Here is a 12,603-nt window from a genome sequence, read left to right as displayed (position 1 = left end):
AGTTGTTCACGGGTTAACTGTAATTTTAAATTTCTTCTCTCCTTCTGTAGGATCTCACTGAAGCTGTTCCAGGGAAATTACTAATCTATTTCAAGGTACTAAACTTCTGTGCCCTAATGTTTAAAATACAATAGAAATGTTTATATTTTCTTATAGTTTATTGCACAATATAAACTTGATTAAAATGTATTAACAACACATTGTATTCAAATAACACTAAATTAAAATGTTTGGCAGGAAATTACATGATTTAATATATTCCAACTCAGTATGAAGGTAAGCGAGCAGTTTATTTCTAAAGTTTTAGATATTTTAACTATAATTCATTATCAAAACAAATATTTTGGTTTCTTTTTTCATCATTAATTTTAAAAAAAATTCTTCTTCTTTAAGTTCACAGTGTCATGGAAGTGTAAAATAAGACTGATAAAAACCACTTTAAAACATATGGCTTTATATACATAAAAAATTCAATAATGTTGCCACAACCCCTAATGCAGTGTGATTCTTATTTATTTACTAGTATCCAGAATAAACATCTGTACATATTAAATTGTTCAAGTATATCTAGAGCAGTGCTTGTAAAAGTGAGGTCCCACTGATACAATAATGGGTATCTCTTTGAAGACCACTTCTAATTCCAACACAAGTAGAGTTCTAAAATTTTTTGATTTTACAGTTTATCATACATCCTCAAATATCCTAAAATGCTCCACTGAGCCAAACATCTAATTTAATTCACATCTAGCTTAACATCCCTTTAGTACAGCACCAGTGGTTAAACTAACGATGCATCTGACTAACCAAATGTTCTCACTCTTCTTTTAGTTACAGTTTATTATTTACTTCCATAACATCAAATCCAAATGAAAATGAAGGCAACGCAGGTCAAACCCTTTCACCTTAAATAAATACACATTTCACCCACTCCATACTTAAATACCTACTTGTTTTCCTATAGTGTATGTTTCTCAGTAACAGCAAAACAATTAACTAAGCCAAAGACCAACTTCTTATCTTTGAGGATCAGGCAAGTCGGAGAGGATTCTCCAGGTTTGCTTTAAAACTTTCCAGAAACCTGGTGGCCAGTTCATCGTCTACCACCCGGCTGTCACTGGACATGGTGACCGTTATGAGCTGACGCTGCCGCAGCTGGGCATTCCCCTCTTCATCTTGAGTGAGCTTCAGCACAGGTCGGAATCTCCCTACCGCCAAAATGCAGGCCTGAGGAGGGTTGATCACGGCAGTAAATTCATCGATGCCAAACATCCCCAAGTTGGAAATACTAGGGGAAAACAAAAAGCTCTGAACGTGGTATGTCTTTAACCAAAGAACCCTTTCCCTGAGTCATACATTTTTACTTTACTGAAAAACTGTGCCCAGTTACTCAAAGACCAAAGAATACCATTTACTATAGTATCAGAAAGAAAGCAAGTAACAACACAGAAATACTGTATCTAATATAAACAGATACTCAGCACTGAACTGTAAGCCCCAGGCAGAGAAATATGGCAAGAAAAAGAAATAGAAAGAAAAAAAGAACTAGAAGAGTATAAGGGTTAGAACAAAGAAATAAAACCTTGTTTGAAGATGATCTGACTGTGTACAAAGAAAATCTAAGCATCTACAGATAAACGAGTAAGGTAAGTGAATTTAGCTAAACCACTAGATAAATCAATGTAAAAATCTGTATCTATATACAAGTTGCTTTCATTAGAAAAAATTAATACAATGCCATTTATAATAGTATAGAAAAATCTAAATCTAATAAACATATATCTGATCCGTAAACAAAAAATTACAAAATACAGCTGAAAGAAATCAAATAACTAAGTAAACACTGGTATATACCATGTTCATTCACTAGAAGACTCAGTGCTATAAGGATGTCAATTCTCCTTAAACTTAAATCGATCAAACAATTCAATGCAATCCCAACAAAAATCCTAGCAAGGTCACCGCATGTGTGTATGAAAAAAGACAAGCTGATTTAAAATTGTATTTGGAAATACAAAGCCAGGAAAGACAATCTTGATGGTGAACAAAACTGGAAGACTTTCACTGTCACAGATCAAAAATTACAATTAGCTTGCATTAAGCAAGCAAAGGACAAACAGACTAACTGAAAAGGAGAGAGAATACAGAAAAGAACCAAACATGGTTACCTTCTCAATGCTATAGAGTAGTAATGGTTTCAATAACTGACATTTAGTCAATTAATTATCCACATGGGGAAAAAAAAGAGAACTTTGACCTTTAAAAAAAAAGAGTACTAACAACAAAGAAAAATACTGGTAAATAGGATTTTATTAACTCAGAACTTCTGTTCATTAAAAAACACCATCAGGCAAGTTTCAAAGGCAAGGTACAAAGTGGGAAAGGTATTTGAAATAATATGTATCCTAAAAAGTCTGTGTATCAGGAAAAAGAAACTCCTATAACACATTTTAAAAAACAGACACAAACTTTAGCAGGTGTTTTATCTGATAAGTAACCAGATACCCAAATGGCTGACAGATAAATGAAGACAGTATTCAACATCATTAATTTTCATTTCCCTTGGGCTTCCCAGGTGGTATCAGTGGTAAAGCAGGAGATGTATGAGACACAGGTTCGATCCCTGGGTCGGGAAGATTCCCTGGAGGAGGGAATGGCAACCCACTCCAGTATTCTTGCCTGGAGAATCCCTTGGACAGAGGAGCCTGGTGGGCTACAACCCCAAGACTGACTAAAACCTAACAATACCGAGTTAACAAGAATATGAAGCAACAGAAATTCTCATACACTGTTGATGGAAGCAAAAAATGGTAGAACCATTTTGAAAAGCTATCTGGCAGAATCTACTTAAGACATAAACCCAGCAATTCTACTTTCAGGTTTATACAAAAAAAAAATACATACATATAGTCACCATAAGACACTGACAAGAATGTTCATGGCATTAGCATTTGTAAGAGCACGAAACTGAACAACACAAATGCCCAGCAACAGTGAAATGGACACTAGCATATTTATGCAGAATCCTACACAATGCTACAGTGCAAGAATGAGTAAATGACTTTCACACAACATAGCTCATCTCACAGACATTAATGCTGAATGAAAGAAGTCAGACACTGAAGAGTATGTATTTATATAAAGATCAACACTGGCAAAACAAAAACGTTGGTAATAACTTTCAGAATTGCGGTTACCCTCTAGGGGGTCAGAATTAGGAGAGATAAAGGGAAGCTTATGACATGGAGGTAACGTTCATAATCTTGCTTTGGTCGGTTACAGATTTCTTCACTTTGTAAAACATTCCAGCTACATTCAGTGTACTTTACTGTATGTAAGTTATTACACTTAAACAAGAATAGACCTGATGATAACTCAAGAGTCAGAGTGTTAATATTTTACCCCAAGGGACCTAACCCCAAGGAACCTTAAAATAAATCACAAGTAGAAAAAAAAAATAGTTGAGGTTTATAAACCTACTTACTATATGTCAGAACCTGAATGTCATTCTATGAACATCTGAATGGGCTAACCAGCTAACCCTAATGGCTTTCTACTAGCTCTAATACGAAAGCCTAACTAGTCTGAAGAACATTTTCACATATTCTCTTGTCTAAAGTATATTTAGCTTAAATTTTTAAAAAAAGCTTCAGAAAATAAAACAGGTTGATAAGTACTTTATAAATCTTATGTCTGTTTCATGCTACCAATAATTAAGAGTTTAAATTTTACCTAAAAGATCCTCCTTGGTATTCTTCAGGTAACAATTTTCCATCTCTGGCTTTCTTTGATAGAGCCTGAGAAAAATATAAACAGAGCATGATAACCAACACTACATTATATAGCTGATTTTGTCACTTTAAATATTTTTATAGGGTACACTCTCATCTTTGATAGGCCTTGACTTTATAAGACAGTATACATACATATGCATGTACATATACATTTTAAAATTATATATATATAATTTTCTCTAACACACTTAAAAATGAGTAAGTTAGAGCACAGTTAATCCAAGAAGCTATAAATCTGTGAATCAAAACTCTAGAAAAATCATTTCCCTTTAAAAACTGTTCAAATATTGGAATTATCTTGTATACTATGCAGAATGTTTGAGTATTCTTTATATATACAAGGCAATTTTCTGCTTTGCCTATAGACTTTTTTTCTTGCAAGACAAGTATGAGAAGAGCTCTTTCTGTTAATTTAGTACCTTTTAAATAAATTATTCAGTGGCAACAGTCTCACAACCAGCACATCAACTTTCATCTTTTGGCATTTGCTTCTCTTTTACCCATAACAAACTAATTTCAAATAGTTGTTTAAAAAGACCCAGAATTTTATATTTACTTCACAATATTACAAGCAGCTTCAGTGTTGTCATTCTTTATAACTGATTTTTTAAATGTCTGTTTAACATTCTAAAGATCGCATCTGCCACAATTCAGTCATTTTCCTAGTGGTGTAATTTGGTTAATTCGTTTCTTTTGAATTATTTCACATGATTTCTCAGAAGTGGAATTACAAAGCCCTAGAAAATGGGCTTTTTGTTGTTGTTTTTGATCCTATAGCTAAAGCATTTCCTGAATGACCTAGTCTACACTGCTACAAGGGATGTAAAAATGTAGCCATTTCATGTCACCCTAAAGCTGAGGTCTAAAAATGTACAGAGGGAAAGACAGATAATACTCTGAAAGTCAAAAGCAGTTGAATTATTCTCTACTTGCACTTGCAATTAACCATACTTTTCTTAGTTTTTATTTTTCAATGCTTCAAAAGCAAGGGGACAGAGACTGAATCATTACATATGAATAATAAAGAATTATTTTAGAGAGCAGGGATAAATGAAGCTATTGTCATTGGGTAGATGATACAAATCTAGGGCTTATTCAATATGATGTATTATATAGATAACAAAGATACACTTACAATTACCACTGATCGCTATTTAATTTTAAATCATAATGATTCAATTTTTGAAAAATAAAACATTCTGTAAAAACCTAAAAATGATCTCAACACATCATTGTGACTTACTGCCAAACGCATCAATTACAGGTTTATGTTATTAGTACACAGTCACTTACAAAACTATATAGATCCGGAACGAAAATTAAGAGATGAATTTAGACTTGTACTTGGAATATCACAAACAGAGAGAACAATCGGCAAATGCATTTTTTTCCTGCCTTAAGCAATATAACTTCACATGATCTGAACAACAAGCACATATCATATGAACTTTAAAAGCTTTTCCCTAAAGGCAGATGATCACAACACATCCTGATAAGTTATCAGGCTAAAAGAAATAAAAAACATTTATTATTTAAAAAAAAACCAAAACAGACTGCAAGCATACATAATGTACTTTTAAAAAATCTCTATAAACCCAAAACGTATCAGTAGGATATTCATGTCAATGAACTCAAGAGAGCATGGAATAAGGATAGATTCTGATGAGTATCACTGGTTCTAAAAGTAACTAATCCTCATTGGTATTTCCTGGTAATGTGAACTTAAAAATCAAAGCACGTGTTCCCCGAACCATCCAGTTGACAGGACATAATACAAGCTAACTAGCAACTATTTCTAAAATTACCTCGTGTGTGCATGCTAATTCATTTCAGTCATGTCTGATTCTTTGTGACCCTATGGATCGTAGCCCACCAGGCTCCTCTGTCCATGCGGATTCTCCTGGCAAGAATACTGGAGTGGGTTGCCATGCCCTCCTTCAGGCAATCTTCCCAACTCAGGGATCGAACTCGTGTATCCTGCATTGCAGGCGGATTCTTTACTGCTAAGCAACCAGGGAAGCCCAAAATACAACACATGCCTTACTAATTCATTCAAAAAATTTATTGGCTACTAATGAGAAATGCTGGACTGGAAGAAACACAAGCTGGAATCAAGATTGCCGGGAGAAATATCAATAACTGGGAGAAATATCAATATCATATCATCTGTCAGATATGCAGATGACACCACCCTTATGGCAGAAAGTGAAGAGGAACTAAAATGCCTCTTGATGAAAGTGAAAGAGGAGAGTGAAAAAGTTGGTTTAAAGCTCAACATTCAGAAAACGAAGATCATGGCATCTGGTCCCATCACTTCATGGAAAATAGATGGGAAACAGTGGAAACAGTGTCAAACTTTATTTTTTCGGGCTCCAAAATCACTGCAGATGGTGACTGCAGCCATGAAATTAAAAGATACTTACTCCTTGGAAGAAAAGTTAGGGCCAAACTAGATAGTATATTCAAAAGCAGACACATTACTTTGCCGACTAAGGTCCCTCTAGTCAAGGCTATGGTTTTTCCAGTAGTCATGTATGGATGTGAGAGTTGCACTGTGAAGAAGGCTGAGCGCCAAAGAATTGATGCTTTTGAACCGTGGTGCTGGAGAAGACTCTTGAGAGTCCCTTGGACTGCAAGGAGATCCAACCAGTCCATTCTAAAGGAGATCAACCCTGAGATTTCTTTGCAAGGAATGATGGTAAAGCTGAAACTCCAGTACTTTGGCCACCTCATGCAAAGAGTTTACTCATTGGAAAAGACTTTGATGCTGGGAGGGATTGGGGGCAGGAGGAGAAGGGGATGACAGAGGATTAGATGGCTGGATGGCATCACTGACTCGATGGACGTGAGTCTGAGTTAAATCCAGGAGTTGGTGATGGACAGGGAGGCCTGGCATGCTGCGATTCATGGGGTTGCAAAGAGTCGGACACGACTGAGTGACTGAACTGAACTGAATGAGGTAAACTTTGCTTTGGTCTCTTAAAACTACTGTAATTAATGAAGAATAGCATGGAGTTTAAAGCTTGTTACTGTATTACTTTATTTAGGAAATATAAACCTGAACTTTGCTGAGGCATGCCTTTAGTCCCACACACTGACAACCTTGTGATTCTTAAGCGTCAAGAAGTACTCAGAGCAGGCGTTCTTAACTTGGAGTCCATGGATAGATATTCACAGTCTAACAAAATTCCTTGAAAAACTACTTCCAACAGAATAGTTTTTATTGAAACCTTTCTTTTAAATAAATTCAACTATTTGAATATAGTTTAATTTAAATAAATTCAACTAGTTGAATATATAAATTCAACTATTCAACTGAGCAACTATTATCTTCTAAGTACCATCCAGAATTAGATATATGGCAATGAACAAGACAGTCAACATCAGAGTGTCAGGAACATAGAGGGGTCGACAAATAAATAAACAAGGTAAATTCAAAGACTTATAAACCCTACGAAGACAATAAACAGGGTAATTGTTTATTCAGGAACCTATTTTAGCTATGGAAGCCACAGAAGGCCTAAAAAAGTGGCATTTGAACTGAGAAATGCCCGGGTTTAAACAAAAAACTTCTAGTGCTTTCTAGATGCAACACTGTGGGCAAATTTCTTAAAAGTGCTAAATCTCAGTTTCTTCAATTTGAAGTTAAGGTTCCAACTATGATATAAAGCTATTAAGATTGAGTGAAGCGCTTAGCCTACTGTCTGGTACATTATAAGATAAGATAAGGAAGTGAAAGTCGCTCAGTTGTGTCCAACTCTTAGAGACCACACGGACTATACAATCCATGGAATTCTCCAGGCCAGAACACTGGAGTGGGTAGCCTATCCCTTCTCCAGGGGATATTCCCGACCCAGGAATCAAACCGGGGTCTCCTGCACTGCAGGCGGATTCTTTACCAACTGAGCTATGAGGGAAGCCCTGCTGCTACTGCTGCTAAGTCGCTTCAGCCGTGTCCGACTCTGTGCGACCCCATAGACGGCAGCCCTAGTGGAGTGTTAATCACCGACCTTGAAGTGGGAGAGAGGCAGGCAGAATGGGAAGCTCAGACAAATAGCCAGAGCAAACAGACCCAGGAGCTGCTAGGAGTTACAGGAAATGCTCAAGGACCAACAGAGGCCCTGGGACATTCCCAAGGGCTGGGAGGACCCTTCCCACTGCTAGCAGGCAGGTGACACTGCTTCCTAACCACCTCAACCTAGTTTCTTTCAGTATGCAATGAATAGCGAATGCTAACATAGCTGCTTTAAGAATCATATTATAGGACTAAAATTGATAAACTGGTTAGAATCAAAGAAATCTGCCCATAACAGTTAATTTTTAACTCTATAGTTAAAGGAAATTCTAATTCTACTGTTCAATCTCATAGGAATGTCACAAAAACACTAAAATTACATGTATTTCACTGCTGCTGAAAACTGTTCATGAAAAAAAGGTGTGCAGCATCTAAGTAATCCAACCTTTATTACTTTAACTTTTGAATACCACCCTTCAATTTTAAAAATGTTCCTTTTTTAAATATAAAAACACTCTGCAAATCTTTCCAAAGAGGAGGGAACAAAGATCTAAGTACACAAATTCCACTAAGGTCACCTTTAATTATATTTAACTCTAAGATCCAAGACTATGCATTTTAAATTAGATTACCTTCCATTCACTGGGGCTTCACTGGTAGCTCAGCTGGTCAAGAATCTGCCTGCAATGCAGGAGAGCATCGTTCAAGTCCTGGGTTGGGGAGATCTGCTAGAGATGGGACAGGCTACCCACTCCAGTATTGCTGGGCTTCTCTGGTGGCTCAGCTGGTAAAGAACCTGTCTGCAGTGCAGGAGACCTGGGTTCCATCCTTAGGTTGGGAAGATCCTCTGGATAAGGGAAAGGCTACCCACTCTAGTATTCTGGCTTGGAGAATTCCATGGACGTTGCAAAGAGTAGGACATGACTGAGCAACTTACACTTTCCATTCATTTATTTATCTGGGTAAGTAGGTCTACAAATTTATACAGCTCCATAAAGAAGTCTTATATTCTACTTTTTAATCCCCCTTATAACTTGTTATAAACACACACACACACACACACACACACACACACACATATATATCTCAGGTCCTTGTTAAACAGAAAAAGAATCACTTATCTAAATGAATCTGAAATTTTCAAAGGTAACACTTCAAGACCTGGGATACTTCTGCGAAAAACTACCCTTGGAAATTAATCAAGGCTGTCAAAGCTGACCTACTGTGTATGTTCCTTGCCTATTCAATGCAGTAATTTTGGTGAGAGCTGATTCTTCCATATTAGAGCCCAGGGGAAAAAACAAAAATTTTGCTTCTGGAATACTAAGTACTTTCAGTGGTCTCAACCCTAGAGAGGAAATGAATAAACTTTTAAGAATAAACTCCTGTGAAAAGTGAGCACTTTAATAAAAATATAGTTTCAGCTTTAACTTTAAAATCTATCTAAAATATTATATTTAGGGTCAAATTATGGACTTTGGGAAATAAAGCAGTCATCTGTAGCTTGAATGCAGCTGGCCCTAAATATGCATGTTATTTCTGAATGTCTGAATGCAAAATAATCTTAAAAAGGGCTGTATTTGGATCAAAACTTAAAAACATGTAAACATCATCGATAATCATTTCAAAATAACAAAAATCTCTCTTTCTCACACACACACATCTATCTCACAGTGTGACTGGATCATTTCGCTAGTATAGTATTGCTTAAGACCTACCTTTACAGAGTCAGCAATCTCCTGTAGACCCTTAGCAGCAGCATCTTTTATGACTGGTGTAATTAGACCTCTATCTGTCGCCACAGCCACTGAAATGTCAACACAGGGCAGTTGCTTTGCACCCTCTCCATCCCAGCTTGCATTAACACTAGGCATTTGCTAGAAAGCATAAGTAGAAAAAAACATGTTATTAAAGAAGGAGCTTTAGACTAAGGTTATTAGAGAAAAATAATTAATGTCATGCATTTTTAAAAGTGAATATAGCTAGACTGAAGGAAAGAAATACAAATTTGATTTGAAGAAAGTGGGTTGTACCCCTATATTAAATAACTTTTATGTTTGGGAAGAATAAACACACTATCTTTTTTGAAGCAAGGTTAAGGAAATTCTGATGATACATACATGTTTTGATCTCTTTATATCATGGTTAAGAAAAAGGCTTTTTTTCTTAAACCTAATTGCTGCTGCTGCTGCTGCTAAGTTGCTTCAGTCGTGTGCGACTCTGTGCGACCTCATAGATGGCAGCCCCCCAGGCTCCCCCATCCCTGGGATTCTCTAGGCAAGAATACTGGAGTGGGTTGCCATTTCCTTCTCCAATGCATGAAAGTGAAAAGTCAAAGTGAAGTCGCTCAGTCGTGTCCGACTCTTCGCAACCCCATGGACTGCAGCCTACCAGACTCCTCTGTCCATGGGATTTTCCAGGCAAGAGTACTGGAGTGTGGTGCCACTGCCTTCTCCACACCTAACTGCTAGGGAGTATTTAATGTTTGTGAGCCTTCCTGCCTCATATGATGACTGACATGACTTTGAGAAGAAGAGAAGAGGGTAGAGGGTTAGTGACATTCAACCACATTATTCCCGCGGTATAAGGGAACCTGACTTCTTAGAGTAGCCCTGGGAGATATTAGACCCTTAATAAATGACTTCCTTATTTAAGAGAGATTTCCTAGGCTTCATTAACATATGCTATATACTACATATGGGGCTTAGCTGGTGGCTCAGTGGTAAGGAATCTGCTTGCTCATGCAGGAGACATGGGTTTGATCCCTGGGTCGGGAAGATCCCCTGGAGAAGGAAATGGTAATGTGGCAACCCACTCCAGTACTCTTGCCTGGGAAATCCCATGGACAGAGGAGTCTGGCAGGCTACAATCCATTGGGTCACAAAGAGCCAGACATGACTTAGCAACCAAAACAGCAACATATACTACATATGAGCATGTACATATTTAATATACATACAACTACACTGAGGATGAAAAAATGGAAGAAATTACCAAATGCCTGCAAACAGTGTGTGTTGATAATGCTGTGAACTATCACAAGAGAAAATGATGCTGAGAAATGGAAAGCAACAGCTAATTTCTTTGCAAAAAATTCATCACTTTCTGCCAAGTTACATCCAAGCTTCCCAGCATGTCATATAAGCACAGCAATCCACAATCTGCTTCCACCCCATCTCTCTAATTTTACTCCTGACCACTCTCTTAAGATGAATTTCCACTTAGGTTTCTCATAGTTCTGCTACACTGATTTCCATTTCATCACTGTTCAACTACTCATTTCACTTCTTCATCTTTCAAGGCTCAACTCTTTTATGCAACGAAGCCACTATGTCCAAATAACAAAGCCCCAACCTCCAGAGGATTTTAAATTCTTCATAGATAATAACAAAATGAAAGAAGAAAATAAATCAAAACAAATCCTCACGAATGAAGAATGTCTGGCCCAAAAAATTAGAGACTACTTTAGAAGCCCAAATTATCTGGGCTTTACTACTTACTTTAAGTGTAACAGCTGCTGCCTTGATGATAAAATCGTTTACTGATACTTTAATGTCATCTGAAAGAAAAATAAGCATGTGATGGTTAATATTCAAAATAAAACTTTAAAATGAACAATTATGATTTCAAACTTAAACTATGAACTGTACTGACAAACAATGGTAAAAAAATATATATTACAGGTCTTCGTCTGCTTAGTCATAAGATTTCCTTGAGTAGAAAAATTTGCATTATATGAGGTCTTGGACAAATAATATTAATCACGAATGTAAATGTTTACTCCCAGTCCTGACTACAATTCTTTTAAATTGCTCAGATATCATACACAAGTACTTGAAAGATACATGACAACCATAATCAGAAAAAAAAAGAATCAAGTCCTGTGTCTCTAAAATAACAAATGGTCTGTCCGTCCACAGCATGCCCAGTCAGGAAGTTTACAAGACGATTCATTTTCTTCTAAATCCTTTTCAAGTCCGTATCCTGTGTACTCTTTATAATACACTGATTATATTAGAACAAACACCTTAAAAAAATAAGCACATATATATATATATATATGTATACATATATACACACACACAGGGGCGGGGCGGGGGGGGGGATTTTCAGAAATTTCTTTTTACTGACAAGGCATGCAATGAAAAACATTTAAAATTACTACATTAAATAAGAGCTGGTTTTTAACTCAGCCAAACAGGATATAGTAAATGCCAAAGATGAAGCAATGTTGGCATGGATCCTAATGTAATGAATGATATGAAGTCTCTCACTAGTTTTATGGTGAATTCAATTAAATCAATGTTCTTCCAGTATACATAATGATTTTAAGATAAAGCTGGGGTCCCCTCCCTTTCCAAAGGGCTGATCATAACAAAGGCACTGGGTTTATACCTCTGCTTTACCAGTGCGTATGAAAGTGTTGGAAAATGGAAACTATATTTGATTCTTTATTGCATGGGCTTCTAGAAAAAAGACTTTAAGATCAATATCTAGTCATGGTATGTGGAGGATACACAAATCCAGTTACTACAGTATCATGGAATTTTCCACGAACAACAGTTCATTCCAAAGGCATGCTAAGATTTCAGAAAGGGATTAAATGTATTACCATAAACCGAAGTACTGCCAAACTGTCATAGTAACTGTCAGCTGCTTTTCTAATACACAGCTCTTACAGTTCAGATTTCCAGAACTACAGACATCTTTGTTTAAAACTCCTTTAGGAGCAGAAAAATAAATGGATGTAAAAGACATAAAAGTGCTGAGAGACTTTTACCAATTCACTGTGCTTAT

The 12,603-nt window shown here is 36.5% G+C and overlaps 1 protein-coding gene across 1 annotated transcript in view; it reads right to left on the bottom strand.

The window, feature by feature from the left end:
* Window positions 1-219: 219 nt before the first annotated feature.
* The window catches only part of PDHX (pyruvate dehydrogenase complex component X), a 72,844-nt gene continuing 60,460 nt past the window's right edge, over window positions 220-12,603 (bottom strand). The window contains exons 8-11 of the mRNA XM_052652506.1: window positions 11,307-11,365; window positions 9,525-9,683; window positions 3,730-3,794; window positions 220-1,285 (exon numbers count right to left, since the gene is read on the bottom strand). Of these exons, the coding sequence (XP_052508466.1) occupies window positions 1,027-1,285; window positions 3,730-3,794; window positions 9,525-9,683; window positions 11,307-11,365 (542 nt within the window). The 3' untranslated portion in view covers window positions 220-1,026. The remainder of the gene's footprint in view (window positions 1,286-3,729; window positions 3,795-9,524; window positions 9,684-11,306; window positions 11,366-12,603) is intronic.

Source organism: Budorcas taxicolor, chromosome 15 (assembly GCF_023091745.1).
Source record: "Budorcas taxicolor isolate Tak-1 chromosome 15, Takin1.1, whole genome shotgun sequence".
Lineage (NCBI taxonomy): Eukaryota > Metazoa > Chordata > Mammalia > Artiodactyla > Bovidae > Budorcas > Budorcas taxicolor.
The sequence above is the reverse complement of the archived record's forward strand: the minus strand, read 5'-3'. Positions and strand labels throughout refer to the sequence as shown.